At 46.6% G+C, this 13,025-nt stretch overlaps 1 protein-coding gene across 3 annotated transcripts in view; it reads right to left on the bottom strand.

The window, feature by feature from the left end:
• Positions 1-2,223: 2,223 nt before the first annotated feature.
• The window catches only part of ABHD6 (abhydrolase domain containing 6, acylglycerol lipase), a 53,794-nt gene continuing 42,992 nt past the window's right edge, over positions 2,224-13,025 (bottom strand). For all 3 annotated transcript variants that reach the window (XM_060022753.1, XM_060022754.1, XM_060022755.1), the window contains exons 7-10: positions 11,872-12,029; positions 8,628-8,682; positions 8,320-8,420; positions 2,224-3,343 (exon numbers count right to left, since the gene is read on the bottom strand). In XM_060022753.1, the coding sequence (XP_059878736.1) occupies positions 3,167-3,343; positions 8,320-8,420; positions 8,628-8,682; positions 11,872-12,029 (491 nt within the window). In that variant the 3' untranslated portion in view covers positions 2,224-3,166. The remainder of the gene's footprint in view (positions 3,344-8,319; positions 8,421-8,627; positions 8,683-11,871; positions 12,030-13,025) is intronic.

Below are 13,025 nucleotides of genomic sequence, written 5' to 3'. Positions count from 1 at the left end.
CTCTTCAACATCTGCCTGGAGGCTCCATCCCTAGCAGCCTCGACAACCCTGCTCCAGGCAGTGAGGGAAGAGCCCACTTATGATTCCTGGGGCTTTCCACTCTTATTTCAGAAGCTTCGGGCAGTCTTTGAGGGAGGGCTGTGATGATTGACCCCTTTCTTCTTTCTAAGACCGTCATTAAAGACACTCCAAAGGGCCCAGTGGGGCAGTAACCAGCAGGCTCTTCATAATCACAAAGGCAGGAAGTGGGGCTAAAGAGGGAGATGTGCTTTTCTGCTTTCGAGTCTTCCTAGCACCATGGGACCAGAATTGCAGGGCCAAGAGAGAAACTTGAAAACCCACTTTGCAGGTTTGTCAAAAACAACTCTCGGGCTTCCCTGGTGGTGCAGTGGTTAAGAATCTGCCTGCCAATGCAGGGGGGACACAGGTTCGAGCCCTGGTCCGGGAAGATCCCGCATGCCGCGGAGCAACTAGGCCAGTGCGCCACAGCTACTGAGCCTGCACTCTAGAGCCCACAAGCCACAACTAGAGAAAACCCGCGCGCATCAACGAAGACCCAGTGCAGCCACAAATAAATAAATTTAAAAAACAAAACTCTCAAGGGACTTCCCTGGCTGTCCAGTGGTTAAGACCCTGCGCTTCCACTGCAGGCGGTGTGGGTTCCAGTGACGTTTTCCAGTGACAGTGGAGTGCTTTCCACTTCCAGGTGGGAGCCGTGTCCTGCACACCTTGCCCACTATCCTTCCAGGTGGGATGGCCAGCACATGCCCCTTTCTGGATGACCCCACTGAGGGTGCAGTGCATTGGCTCCTTTGGACCTGATTCTTAGTTCAACCCAGGACATAACAATTCCTGCATCTAACAGGCTTAATGATCTGGGGTAGTTATCCCAGGTCTGGGGCTTCTTCAGGCTTCTTCTTCCCCAAGGAAACCATCTCTCCCTACTGAAACCTATCAAGACTGACTCCTCCCAGAGCCTTACTAGGCTCAGAATTTTTGGTGAATATGGGAGACTGGAACAAGCAACATGTCAAATATCTGCTTTCTTTTCTGCTTCATTGATTTTTGCTCTCATTTGTATTATTTTTTTCTAGGTTTGATTTATTTACTTTTTTTTTCTAGCTTCTTAAAATAGAAGCTTAAATTATTTATTTTTTAGCCTTTCTTCTTTTCTAATATACATATTTCAGCCTATAAATTTCCCTCTGAGCACTGCTTTAGCTGAACCCCACAAGTTTGATGTCACATTTTCACATCTCTTGTTTTTAAGATCTATATTCTACTCTTCCTTGATAAACTAAAATATTCAGACCAAGTCCTGAATTCCAATTTAGACCACAATGTTCACCAAAGTTCTCACTTTATTTCCAGAACTATATGGCTGCAGACTCTGTAAGAAGATTTGAAAGAGTGAATCTCCTGGGGAGTTTAGGTTCCTAAATGCCACAGAAGAGAGTCAAAAGGAACAGTTTGATGACTCATGCCTTTTGTTTTTGATATATAATTTCAGGACTTCCCTAGTAGCGCAGTGGTTAAGAATCTGCCTTCCAGTGGTTAAGAACCTGCCGGACACTGGTTCAATCCCTGGTCTGGGAAGGTCCTACATGCAGCAGAGCAACTAAGCCCGTGTACCACACTACTGAACCTGCACTCTAGAGCCTGTGAGCCACAACTACTGAGCCCATGCACCACAACTACTGAAGTCCTAATGCACCCTAGAGCCCATGCTCCGCAACAAGAGAAGCCACCGTGATGAGAAGCCCACGTACCACAACGAAGAGCAGCCCCCGCCTACCACAACTAGAGAAAGCCCGTGTGCAGCAACGAAGACCCAAATGCAGCCAAAAATAAATAAATTTAAAAAAATTGATATATAATTTCAATTGAATAAAAATTGCAAACATGATTTCTGGAAATGAAAGTAGCAACTCATATAAGCAAGGTCTTCCAATGCCTGTAGAACAAGCCTTACTTTAAAAAACACATTTTAAAGTTAACAGAACGTCTGCCAACATTGCACTTCATTAAGAGCTTAAAGACAGAAACCAGTAGAGGGATGGGATAGGGAGGGTGGGAGGGAGACGCAAGAGGGAGGAGATATGGGGATGTATATGTATAGCTGATTCACTTTGTTATACAGCAGAAACTAACACACCATTGTAAAGCAATTATATTCCAATAAAGATGTTAAAAAAACACCAAAAACCAGAAACCACTTGCATGTTGCTGATCTAGACTTATTAAATTTATTTTATGTCATTGTGGTCACTTTTACAGCAGTTTAGATTTATTTTCAATCACATTACTGTTCACAGAATTCACAGAATTCATTAACAATCTAGTATTTTACATCCAAGGGTTTTCAATAGCACAGCAAGATAGAAAAGAGGTGCTTGGGAGCGGAACCCGAGTCTGATTATTTAGATAGATGTCTAGAACATTATTGCTTTATTAGTTCTTTTTAAAAAATAATAAATTATTCCCAGGGAACCCACCCTGCCAGGTGTTCTTTGTACTGCAGCTGTCCCGGGTTCACTCAAGACATACCTGACACAGGGGTGCTGGTCAAATCACGCACCTGTGTTCTCTGCTGCTCTGAGAGCTGGCAAGGCAGAACACGCCCTTCTGCATGTGTAAATATTTTCTACAGCCTGCCGTGTTCCTCCGTGGTCTTGCAGTTGACGGGCTGCATTCACATATGGGACTCTACGTAAACTTAAATTAGACATAAACGGGAGGGGCTTGGTGAACGGGGACTAACACTCCTAAAACAGCCACTGAGCATGCATGGGAGAGTGTCAGAAGCAACAGAAATACCTCGAGCCTCAGTCTGTGAGGAACATCTTAAAGAAAATGTCCTCGGTGGTTATGGTCCAATGTGGGCGCTTTGTGACATGAACTTGAAGACTTCTGGGTAGATTTCATAGATGGGTTTTCTTATTTCGTTCCATGTGAATGTGCATTTTGTGAAAAACATCTTGGAGTTTTCCTCATGGCCCCCGAAGCTCTGTGGATCTGTAGAGACTGGGGCTGGAGGACTTGGCTTCCTCAGGGACGCTGGCGCTCCCACCGCATTTGGGGCAGGATCCCTGAGAAGTGGTGGCTGTGTCAGATTCTGGAGATGGTAGTGGATGCTGGGTGCGGAGCGCAGGCTGCCACTGGGGCCTCAGTCCAGCTTCTTGTCGTTGTCTGTGCTGTGCACAGAAGCTAAGAAGTCGACAATGAGCTTGGCTGTCTTCCTGGGTCTCTCCATCACCACCGAGTGCCCACAGTTTTCCAGGAGCTCCACCTGGCAGTTGGCAATCGACTTGGCCAACATGTCCGCCCCAGACACGTCGAGCACCTGCAGGATGAGAGAGGAAACTAGACGGAAAAGGTTCAGACCCCCGTGCGCTCTGTGGACAGAACTCCCATCCAGGCCTGGCAGGGGTGATTTTTAGGACGAAGTCACTTCAGTGTTGGGGCTTGTGGCTCTCTGACGGAAGTGACCACATGCCTCACGTTTTATCCTGCAGCTCGGCGCTAGGAGGTGTGCCGCTGGCGGCATTACTGAGGTGGAAACACAGACCCTGCCCTGAGGACATCCTGGTCTGGTGGAGAAGCCAGACAGGACAGCAGACGAATGCAGAACGATGTAGCGAGGACTCTGATCGGGGAGGATCCTGGGAGCTGAGAAACCACACGGGAGGGGAATTCACGGAAGAGGGAGCAGCCCAAGGGTGGGAGGTCATGGCAAATGCAGTGGACGGCAAGGAGTCTGGTGCTGTCTGAGTGGGGATGGATGTGGGGTGGGACAGAGGGGGCCCACTCTTCCAGCCACGCCGGGAGCCAGGCCTCAGTCTGAGGGCAGCTGGGGGCCGTGGAGCTGTGTCAAGGACAGCGGCCAGTGATGTGATCAGGCTGGGCCAGGAGAACGCACCCTGCCCCTGGACTAGGGGAGCCCAAGCTGTGGGGAGGCCACACAGGAGACGCGCAGAGGGGAAGACTAATTATCACAAGCTGGAGGAGTATCTCCTGAAGGTCCTTTGGGGGGTCCCTGAGCTGCGGGACCTCCGGCACTGAAGTTTGTTAAAACGGGGAGTGCTTTTCCAACCACTTTTCCAGGCCCAACACCTTTTGAACAACGCAATTGCATTTTCACCTGGGTTACCTTGCTACTTTAACGCCAACCTACCGACTTTCTCCCCAACACATTCCTTTGGTGTCGGGTTTGTATTGACTCCCCTTCTCTTAGTCACTTTCACCTTCAACTCATCCCAGACAAGGTGGGCCCCTCCATCCATAAGAGCAAGAGCAAAACCCCAACAACCTCGAGCACGGTCTGTTTTCGAGCTTTAGTCTCATCAACCCAGATCATTAAAACCAAGATTTGCCGCCCACTGGGAAGCGGGGTGAGCAGAATGCAGAGCACCCTGGGCTGCAAAAATGCAAAAAGGAACAGCTAATGGGGAGCATGACAGGAGTTCGCCTCTCCCTGTTGGTCCCCGAGAGCCCACATCACCTTTGGGATTTTTAGAATGAAGAAAGGCCTTCATTGTTCTGACTCTGATTTCTGACTGAATGACTCCCTGCTGGCCCAGCCTGGGTCCCACTTTTCCTATCAGGCGTCCACAAAGCTGCTTTCAGTCCCTGGCTGGTGCGAAGGAAGCACAGGAGACCTCCCTCCTCTGGATGCCCTCGTTCCTGTGCTGTGCATTCTCGGCTGCACCTGGCTGACGTGAGACAGCTGCACGTGGACGACGCCACCACCGCTGCCTCCCGGCCTGCGCCAGGCACACAGACCTGGCTCCCCCTCCCCAGTCTCTTCTCCTGGGTCGTCCGCAGTCGTGAGCCTTTGTGGTGCAGCCTGACTTCCTGCCTGTGCTTTCACACACATACAGTGGGGATGTGCAGCCTGCCCAGGGCTCACAATGGTGGCTTTCACCTTGGTGTCCACAGGGGAGCTGTCTCAACAGGGAAAGCTTTACTCTAATTTCCTTTCTCACGACTGTCAACAGCATAAGACTGCTAGATACCCTTTAACAGACACTGTAATTCTGTCTGCCTGTGGGCTCCATTTCCCACCGTCTCCTCTTGCTTTTAACTTTCCAAGAACTTTCAATAAGATATGATTTCTAAAGAACAGTGGCAAACCAAAGGGGAGCTTCTGGGGTATAAATGAGTATTTCTTTGGAGGGCTTATTATGGGTTGATTGTGCCCCCTCCCCAAATCCATATGCTGAAGTCCTAACCCCCAAAACCTCAAAATGTGACTTTATTTGGAAATAGGGTCATTGTAGATGTAATTAGTTAAGAAGAGGTTATACTGGAGCAGGGTGGACCCCTAATCTAGTATGACTGGCATCTTACAAAAAGGGGAAATTTAAACACAGAGATGCATAGGCACAGGGAGAATGCCACGTGACGATGAAGGCAGAGATGAGGGTGATGAGTCTATAAGCCAAGGAACACCAAAGACTGCCAGCAAACTCCCAGAAGCTTGGGGAGGGACATGGAACAGACTCTCCTTCAGAGCTCCCAGGAGGAACCAACCTGCTGATGCCTTGATCTTGGACTTCCAGTCTCCGGAACTGTGAGACGGTCAATTTCTGTTGTTTAAGCCACCCAGTTTGTGGTACGTTGTTACAGCAGCCCTAGTAAACTAATAGAGCCACCTGACAAAGCCTCTGACCTAGCGATTCCACATTTAAGAACTGACCCTTCAGATATGCTCTCAACACTCCACAAACACACATGTATAATGATGTTCACTGACGTGTTGTTTAATGGCAAAATTGAAAATGACCTAAGGGACCATCAATAGGGCACTAGTTAAATATACTGCGGCAGAGCCATATAATGGAGTACTATGCAGCTCCCAAAAAGAACAGAAAATTTTGTTTTGGGCAAGGATCATTCACGAATGATAAATCTAAGGGGAATGTTTGATGAGGGGCAGGATGTCTGCACAGTCTCAAAGTGCCTCCCCCCAGACCGCTTACCAGTTGCCAGGGGAGAAATAATTACTCTAGATGAAGAAAACAAGACGTCGTGACAATCAAAATTCCCATCACCAGGACTTCCCTGGCAGTCCAGTGGTTGAGACTCTGTGCTTCCACCGCAGGGGGCATGGGTTCAACCTCTGGTTGGGGAACTAAGATCCCACATGCCACACAGCGTGGCCAAAAAAAAAAAAAAATCCCCATCACCCAGTGGCAGAAAGACACTGTCCCTCTGAGGATGTGGTATCTTATCACCCATGAGATAAGGGATATATGGCAGGGATATATAACCTGAATTTAATCACGAGGAAACAGCAAACAAACTCAAATTGAGGAACATTTTGTAAAATAACTGGCCTGCCCTCTTCAAATATCTCAATGTCACGAAAGATAAAGACAGACTGAGGGAAACATTTCATATTAAAGGAGATGGAAGAGACATGACATGCAGTATGTGATCCTGGTTCAGGGGGCAGGAGGAGGGGTCTATGTAGGACGTTATTGAAACAACAAATACATTTGGAATATGGACTGTAGATTAGTTAAAAGCGATCGCATCAATGTTAAGCTTCCTAAATGTGACAACGTACTGTGATTATGTGAGAGAATATCCTGGTTTGCAGTAAATACACCTTCAAATATTGGGGGTAAAGGTACATAATGTAAGCAACCTACTCCAAATGGTCCAAAAATACATATTTCTAGATCTATCTAGATAAGGATGATGAAGCCAGTGTGGCAACTGTTCAAAAGTTGGTAATAAATAAGATGTGGCACACACACACCACGGAATGACACTCAGCAATAAAAAGGAGCAAACTGCTGGCATATGCAACAATACGGATGAACCTCCGAAACATTACGCTGGAGTGAAAGAAGCCAGACGCAGAAGACTACATGCAATACGATAGCATTTTATGAAAATTCTAGAGAACTATATTCTAGGCAAAACTACAGAGACAAACAACAGATCAGTGGTTGCATGGGGCTGGGATAGGAATGGAGATTAACTGCAAATGGGCAAGAGGGAACTCTGGGGAGTGACAGAAGTGTTCTACGATTGGGCTGCAGTGGGGTGCACAAGGCGAATTTTACAGCATGTGAATTATATTTCAATAAAGCAGTTAAAACAGATGAGATGTGGTAAAGCAATATAGGAGTGCTCTGTACTATTTCTACAATTCTTCTATAAATTTGTCATTATTTCAAAATAAAGTATTTTTAAAAATAGAATGAGTACATCTGTATGGGCTGATATGAAGTGATTTCCAAGGTATATCTTTCTTATATATGTGAACTAAGGTGCAAAATAGTATATATATAGCATGTTTGAAAAACTTACAGATAAACTTATTTACGCATATTGATATATGCTTAGAATAGGAATGGGCAAACAATGGTCCCCTGCCTGTTTTGTGAGTAAAGGTTCACTGGAGCTCTGCCTGCCATTTGTCTGCATGTCCCCACGTCTGCTTTTGCAACACACAGCACAGTTGAGTAGATGTGACAGAGAACTTATCGCCAGCAAAGTTGCAAATATTTACTACCAGGCCCTTTACAGAAAACGTTTGCCAACTCCTGCCTTAGAAAATTTAAGAAATATACACAAGACTGTAAGTGTGGCCTCAAAGAAATGGGAATTGGGATCTGGAATGTTAAAGAGACCAAGTTCGCATTATAAATCTTTTTGTACTCTTTAAAGTTTTATGTAACATTTGATTATATGGCTTTGAGAAAAATAATTTGCAAAAATGATTTAAAATTGCCTTACGGGCTTCCGTGGTGGCGCAGAGGTTAAGAAGCCTCCTGCCACTGCAGGGAACACGGGTTCAAGCCCTGGTCCAGGAAGATCCCACAGGCCGCGGAGCAACTAAGCCCGTGCGCCACAACTACTGAGCCTGTGCTCTAGAGCCCGTGAGCCACAACTACTGAAGCCTGCGTGCCTAGAGCCTGTGCTCTGCCACAAGAGAAGCCACCACAATGAGAAACCTGAGCACCACAATGAAGAGTAGCCCCCGCTCGCCGCAACTAGAGAAAGCCTGCATGCAGCAACGAAGACCCAACGCAGCCAAAAATAAATAAAAAAATAAAATAAATACATTTATAAAATAAAGCTTGTGTGTTTAAAAAAAAAAAATTGCCTTACATTTTAGGAGGTCAATGTCATTGCTCTCAGCTCACAGAATGATGCTCCCCGTGAACACTGGCACCTGAACCAGGTGTGTGCCACCTCTTCCTGGGATCAGAAACCAGCCAGGCTCCCATTATAAATGACCTCTAGCTTCTCCTCAGAGCCCGGTCTGACTGACACAGGAGGTCACAGGGACACGCTACACACCTGATCTTGTTTCCCCCAGATGATCTGCGTCGGGACCTTGATCTTGTCCATGTTCTGATGGAGGGAGTATCTTGACTTCTCACTGACGATCTCCAAAAACACTTTTGAGAGAAGGAAAATAAAGTGAGTGCATGCTGGGCTGGGCTGTGGACACCACCGAGTGTAGACAGTCTTTGAGTCTAAGCCACTGCTTTTTTCTTGAGGGGCCCCAGAAAACTATCAGTCTCAGAAATGTAAGGAAAAAGAGCCAGCCACCCATAAAGCTTGACTTGTCACACAAGCTCAGAGCTTAACGCAGGGCTACTTACGTTTTCGGTAGAAATTGTTATGAGGGATGCGGACGTCGACAAGGCCTTGCAGGATCTGAAGATAAATAACCCAAAGTCAGAAGGCAAGGGAAGATTCCTATCCTCAGGCCTCACATGGGTCTGGGACAACGAAGGAAAAGAAGTCCAGCAGTTTAGGGTTCCAGCAGTTTAGGGTATTGTCAAGGTCTGTAGGGCCTGGTCCTCCAAATTCCCATGATGTACTATCATGCAATGTAACGGGGAGTCAGGTTCATAAGAGGCTTTTTTCTTTCTCATTAGAAAGGAACTTTGGTAATACTGTGAAGCCAAAGGTCCCCTGCGGCATGTAAAATACACCCGAGATGGCCTGATAGCTGCTTTACCTTTGAGAAAATCTCCGCTTAGCCTGAGACACAATCAGGATGGAAATAATATCAACTAATTATTCAGTAATACCCAATGCAAAACAGGTCTATTTAAAAAACATTAAACCATTGGGGATGAAGGGCCTCTCAAACAATGAAGAAATAAACTATTGCAGAAATTGTGGGAAGGCTTCCAGTGTCCTGTGCTCATTGTGTGACACTGCCCTGGCCCTCCCTGCCGCGGGCTGTGAGGCAGCAGCACAGGTGGACAGGACAGGCCTCCGGGACCTGCAAGATGGGCCCAGAGAGGTACTGTGGCCAGAAGGAACACGGCCCGCCTCTTCCCCCGCCTCAGGGTTCTTGAGGTAGTGTCCAGGGCTCACATTAGCAGCCATCACTCCTCTCATCTCCCTGGGAATGGTCTGAACCCCTTAACTGCACTCTCAGGAGTCCTGTGCACTGACTGAAGTGGGAAGATCCTGCCGTAACTGCTCTGGACTAAAGTGCTGGAGCATGACAGAATCTGACTACTCGGGAAGTGGAAGCCCAGAGGTGAGACCAATGGCAAGCTGTCCAACACACAGTGCTGAGCATCAGACATTTTCTTTGTTCTACTATCTATCCTGCACTCATGCATCTATCCATCTTCCATCCATCCATCCTCCACCTACCCAACTACCCATCCATCCTGCATCTCTGACTCAGACATGCACATGTCTATCCATGTGTCCACTTATCCTGCATCTGCCCATCCATCCTCCATCACCTATCCATCCTGCACCTCTGAATCATATATGCATATGTCTACCCATGTATCCATCTATCCTGCATCCACCAATCCATCCACCCTCCATCCCTGCTGTCTCCAGACATTTTCCCATCCATCCAACCAAGCATGCAACCATCCAGGTATTTTCACCATCCCTAAATCATCGAGGCATGCACATACATCAGTTCATGCATCCATCTATCCTGTATCTTCCTACACATCCATTCTCCATCCCTGCATTATCCTGGCTTCCTCCCATCCATTGATCCATCGAATCTATACCTAGGAGCTACCTCATGCAAGAACAGCCAAAGACAGAGTCCTTGCTCTTACAGAGGTAAGAATGGAAGACACAAACAAGCAAACAGACGACCATAACACAATGTGACGCAATGGGCTGAGTGCTCGGGTGCTCCAGAAAAGACTCTGGGACCTGCATTTATTTTCTCCCAGTGTTTTCACATCCCTGACAACTCAAAACATGGAAATTTCTAAAACCCTGTTTGGCCGCTCTATTCTGGAAAGAGATAAGTGGAGAGTGGATCAGTGCAATGTCATGACTGAAAAGAGGATTTCATGGATAGAACATACCGCAGAAATCTGATTCTGGGTGCTTCCTCAGAGAGATGGGCCACACCCATGCATGAGTCATTTTCACAACTTCTAAATAGGACCCATTCTCTCAACTCCTAGGAGGACCCACCCCACCCTGAGGCAGGGTCCAGTTCCTGCAACAGAGTGAGATAATTTGCTGTTGTGAGGTCTCAGCCTCAGACTCTCTTGGTTTTCCCCACACTTTCCTCTCTTGGTTTTCCCCACACAACCTCATTTAGACCCAAGACCTTTAATATCATCATTGGCTGATGGCTTTAACTGTACAACTCCAGGCCAGACCTTCCTCAGCTCCACCTGTATAGCCAACTGTCTACTTGACACCTGCACTTGATGGTCTCACAGGGAACTTGAACTTCAAACATCCAAAATGCAGCTCTTAGCTTATCGCTCAAGCCCACCATCCGTCTCCTTCTCTTACTCAGAAAACACTACCTTTACCCAACTGAAGTACCAGGAAGTCACCTGGGACTCCTCACCTTCCCTCATCCTTCATTCCAATTTGCCAGTTAAGTCCTGTCTTCTTCCTTCCAAAGCTTCTCCGGTCTTGTCTCCACTGCTACCACCCCAGTCTACACCACCCTCATCTCCAAGCCACAACAGCACCCTAATGGGTTTCTCTGCTTCTGTCTGTGCTCACCTACAATTCTTCAGTGTTTCTCTTATTGTACTTAGAAAAACTCCAGTCTCCTTCCCATAACCTATAAGGTCCTATATGATCTAGCCCAGTGGTTCTCAAAGTGGTTCTTGGGAGTCCAAGACGTCAAACTATTTTCATAATAACACTAAATGTCACTTGTCTTTTTCACTTTTATTCTCTCTAAAGCATACTGATGTTCAGAGCCTACATAATGAGGGATAATGTCATCATTCTGAAGGCTAATGAAATAAGTGCTGTGTATCCTTGTGTTTTAAGTTTTTCTGAGTTTTAATTTCTAATATGGTAAATATCAATAGTTATAACTTCTATAAACAAATGCTCGTCGGGGTTCTCAATAATTCTTATGAGTGTAAAGGGGTCCTGAGATTTTTTAAAACATGAGACTCTCTGATTCAGCCCCAGAATCCCTTTCCAACCTTTTCTCAACCCATTCTTTCCCTCACCCTCTGGGCTCCAGTCACCCTGGCCTCCTTCCAGCATCTTGAATTGACTGTGTTTTATCCATCGCTGCCGATGCTGCTGTCTCACAGAGGCTTATCAAAGCTTCTCTGGTCTCCCCTGTTTTCAATCACTGCACCATCTTCATTTCCTCTATAATACTTATTACAATTTGTAATTATTCGTCTTCTTGTTAATTGTCTGCCTCCCCCACTGGCCTGCATCTGCCCAGGGACTTTCTCTGACTTATTTACTCCCCACGGTGCTCAAGCACAGTGCCGGATACATCATGGGCATGATACAGATACTTGTTGAATGAATGAACAGATGAGTACAAGGCAGGAACGCAAGGAGAAAGCAGGTACTGGCAACCTGAGCCCTGGACAGAGGGCAGGCACACTGCTGCTGAGACCACGTTACCTGCTGGGGCACCCTGAAGCGGACATAGGAGCAGAGCTGGAGCATTTCACTCATCTCTTCTGGAGTGGATGGGATCAAGGGAATCTTCTCTACGGCGGCCGACTCCTGCAGTTCTTTGAGCCGTTGTACAAATTGATTATCAGTTGAGTACTGCAGGCCTGTGGGATTCAAACCAAAACAGCTTGGCAATATATCTACCTTCTTACCAAACCCCATTTTATATAGAGAACTTCCCGTATCAGCCCAGAACTAATATATTCCTGGTGTTTTTCACCAGTAGATTTCTTTTTCATTGGTACCGACATCCTTGCTCAAAGTCAAAACCACACTCTGAGAAACATAGAAAAAAATCCTTCAGAATATTTGAGGGGCTCGTTACTCAAACTGTGGTCCATGGACCAGCAGTACTGGGAGCCCATAAGAAACGCAGCATCTCAGCCTTTTCCCTAAGTCTCTTAAATCAGAATCTCACTAAAGTTGCCAGGGGATTCATACGTAGGATAGAGTTGAAGGAGCACCAGTCTAGACTAAGACAGCTTGCCTGAGCCCCTTTCACATCTGTATGGTTGAGAGGAGACCTGGTGAAATGCATGACTGGACTGGAGCAACTGACTACTCCTTCCGTCTGCCTGGACCCACTTAATAATCTCTTATTTGGGGTCAATCCGTAAACACAGCGAGAATGAGTGCCCCTGTGAGCTGTCCCCCATGTAGTCCCTCCTCCTCCAGGGGAGCAATAGGCGATCCTGAGCTGGAACAGCTCTCAGATTGACCATTATTTTCTATCACCTGAAGCACGACACCAAGAGTTCACACGAGCTGACGCACACAGGAGGGTAAAACTAATTTCATTTCCAACACTGAGCAAATGTCTAAGTGTTTAACTTAGCTGAAGAGCTAGAGCTTTGCAAGAGAGGCAGTGGCATCCATACTGTGCCACAGAGATCCACACTTTATAAAACTCCTATGTTCAGCAACTCCTATAAATCTAACATGGGTATCGTGTGGCTCTCATGATGCCATGGGCAGATTACATGATCTATTTCCTTCTGCTTTAAAAATAATCCTAAACTAAATGTCATATGGTATACCCTGAATTGGATCCTGGAACAGAAAAGGACATTTGTGGAAAAACTAATGAAATCCAAAGAGGG

Source organism: Delphinus delphis, chromosome 10, assembly GCF_949987515.2.
Source record: "Delphinus delphis chromosome 10, mDelDel1.2, whole genome shotgun sequence".
In the NCBI taxonomy this organism is placed as follows: Eukaryota; Metazoa; Chordata; class Mammalia; order Artiodactyla; family Delphinidae; genus Delphinus; species Delphinus delphis.
Note: the sequence above shows the minus strand (reverse complement) of the source record. Positions and strands in the feature narration are given on the sequence as shown.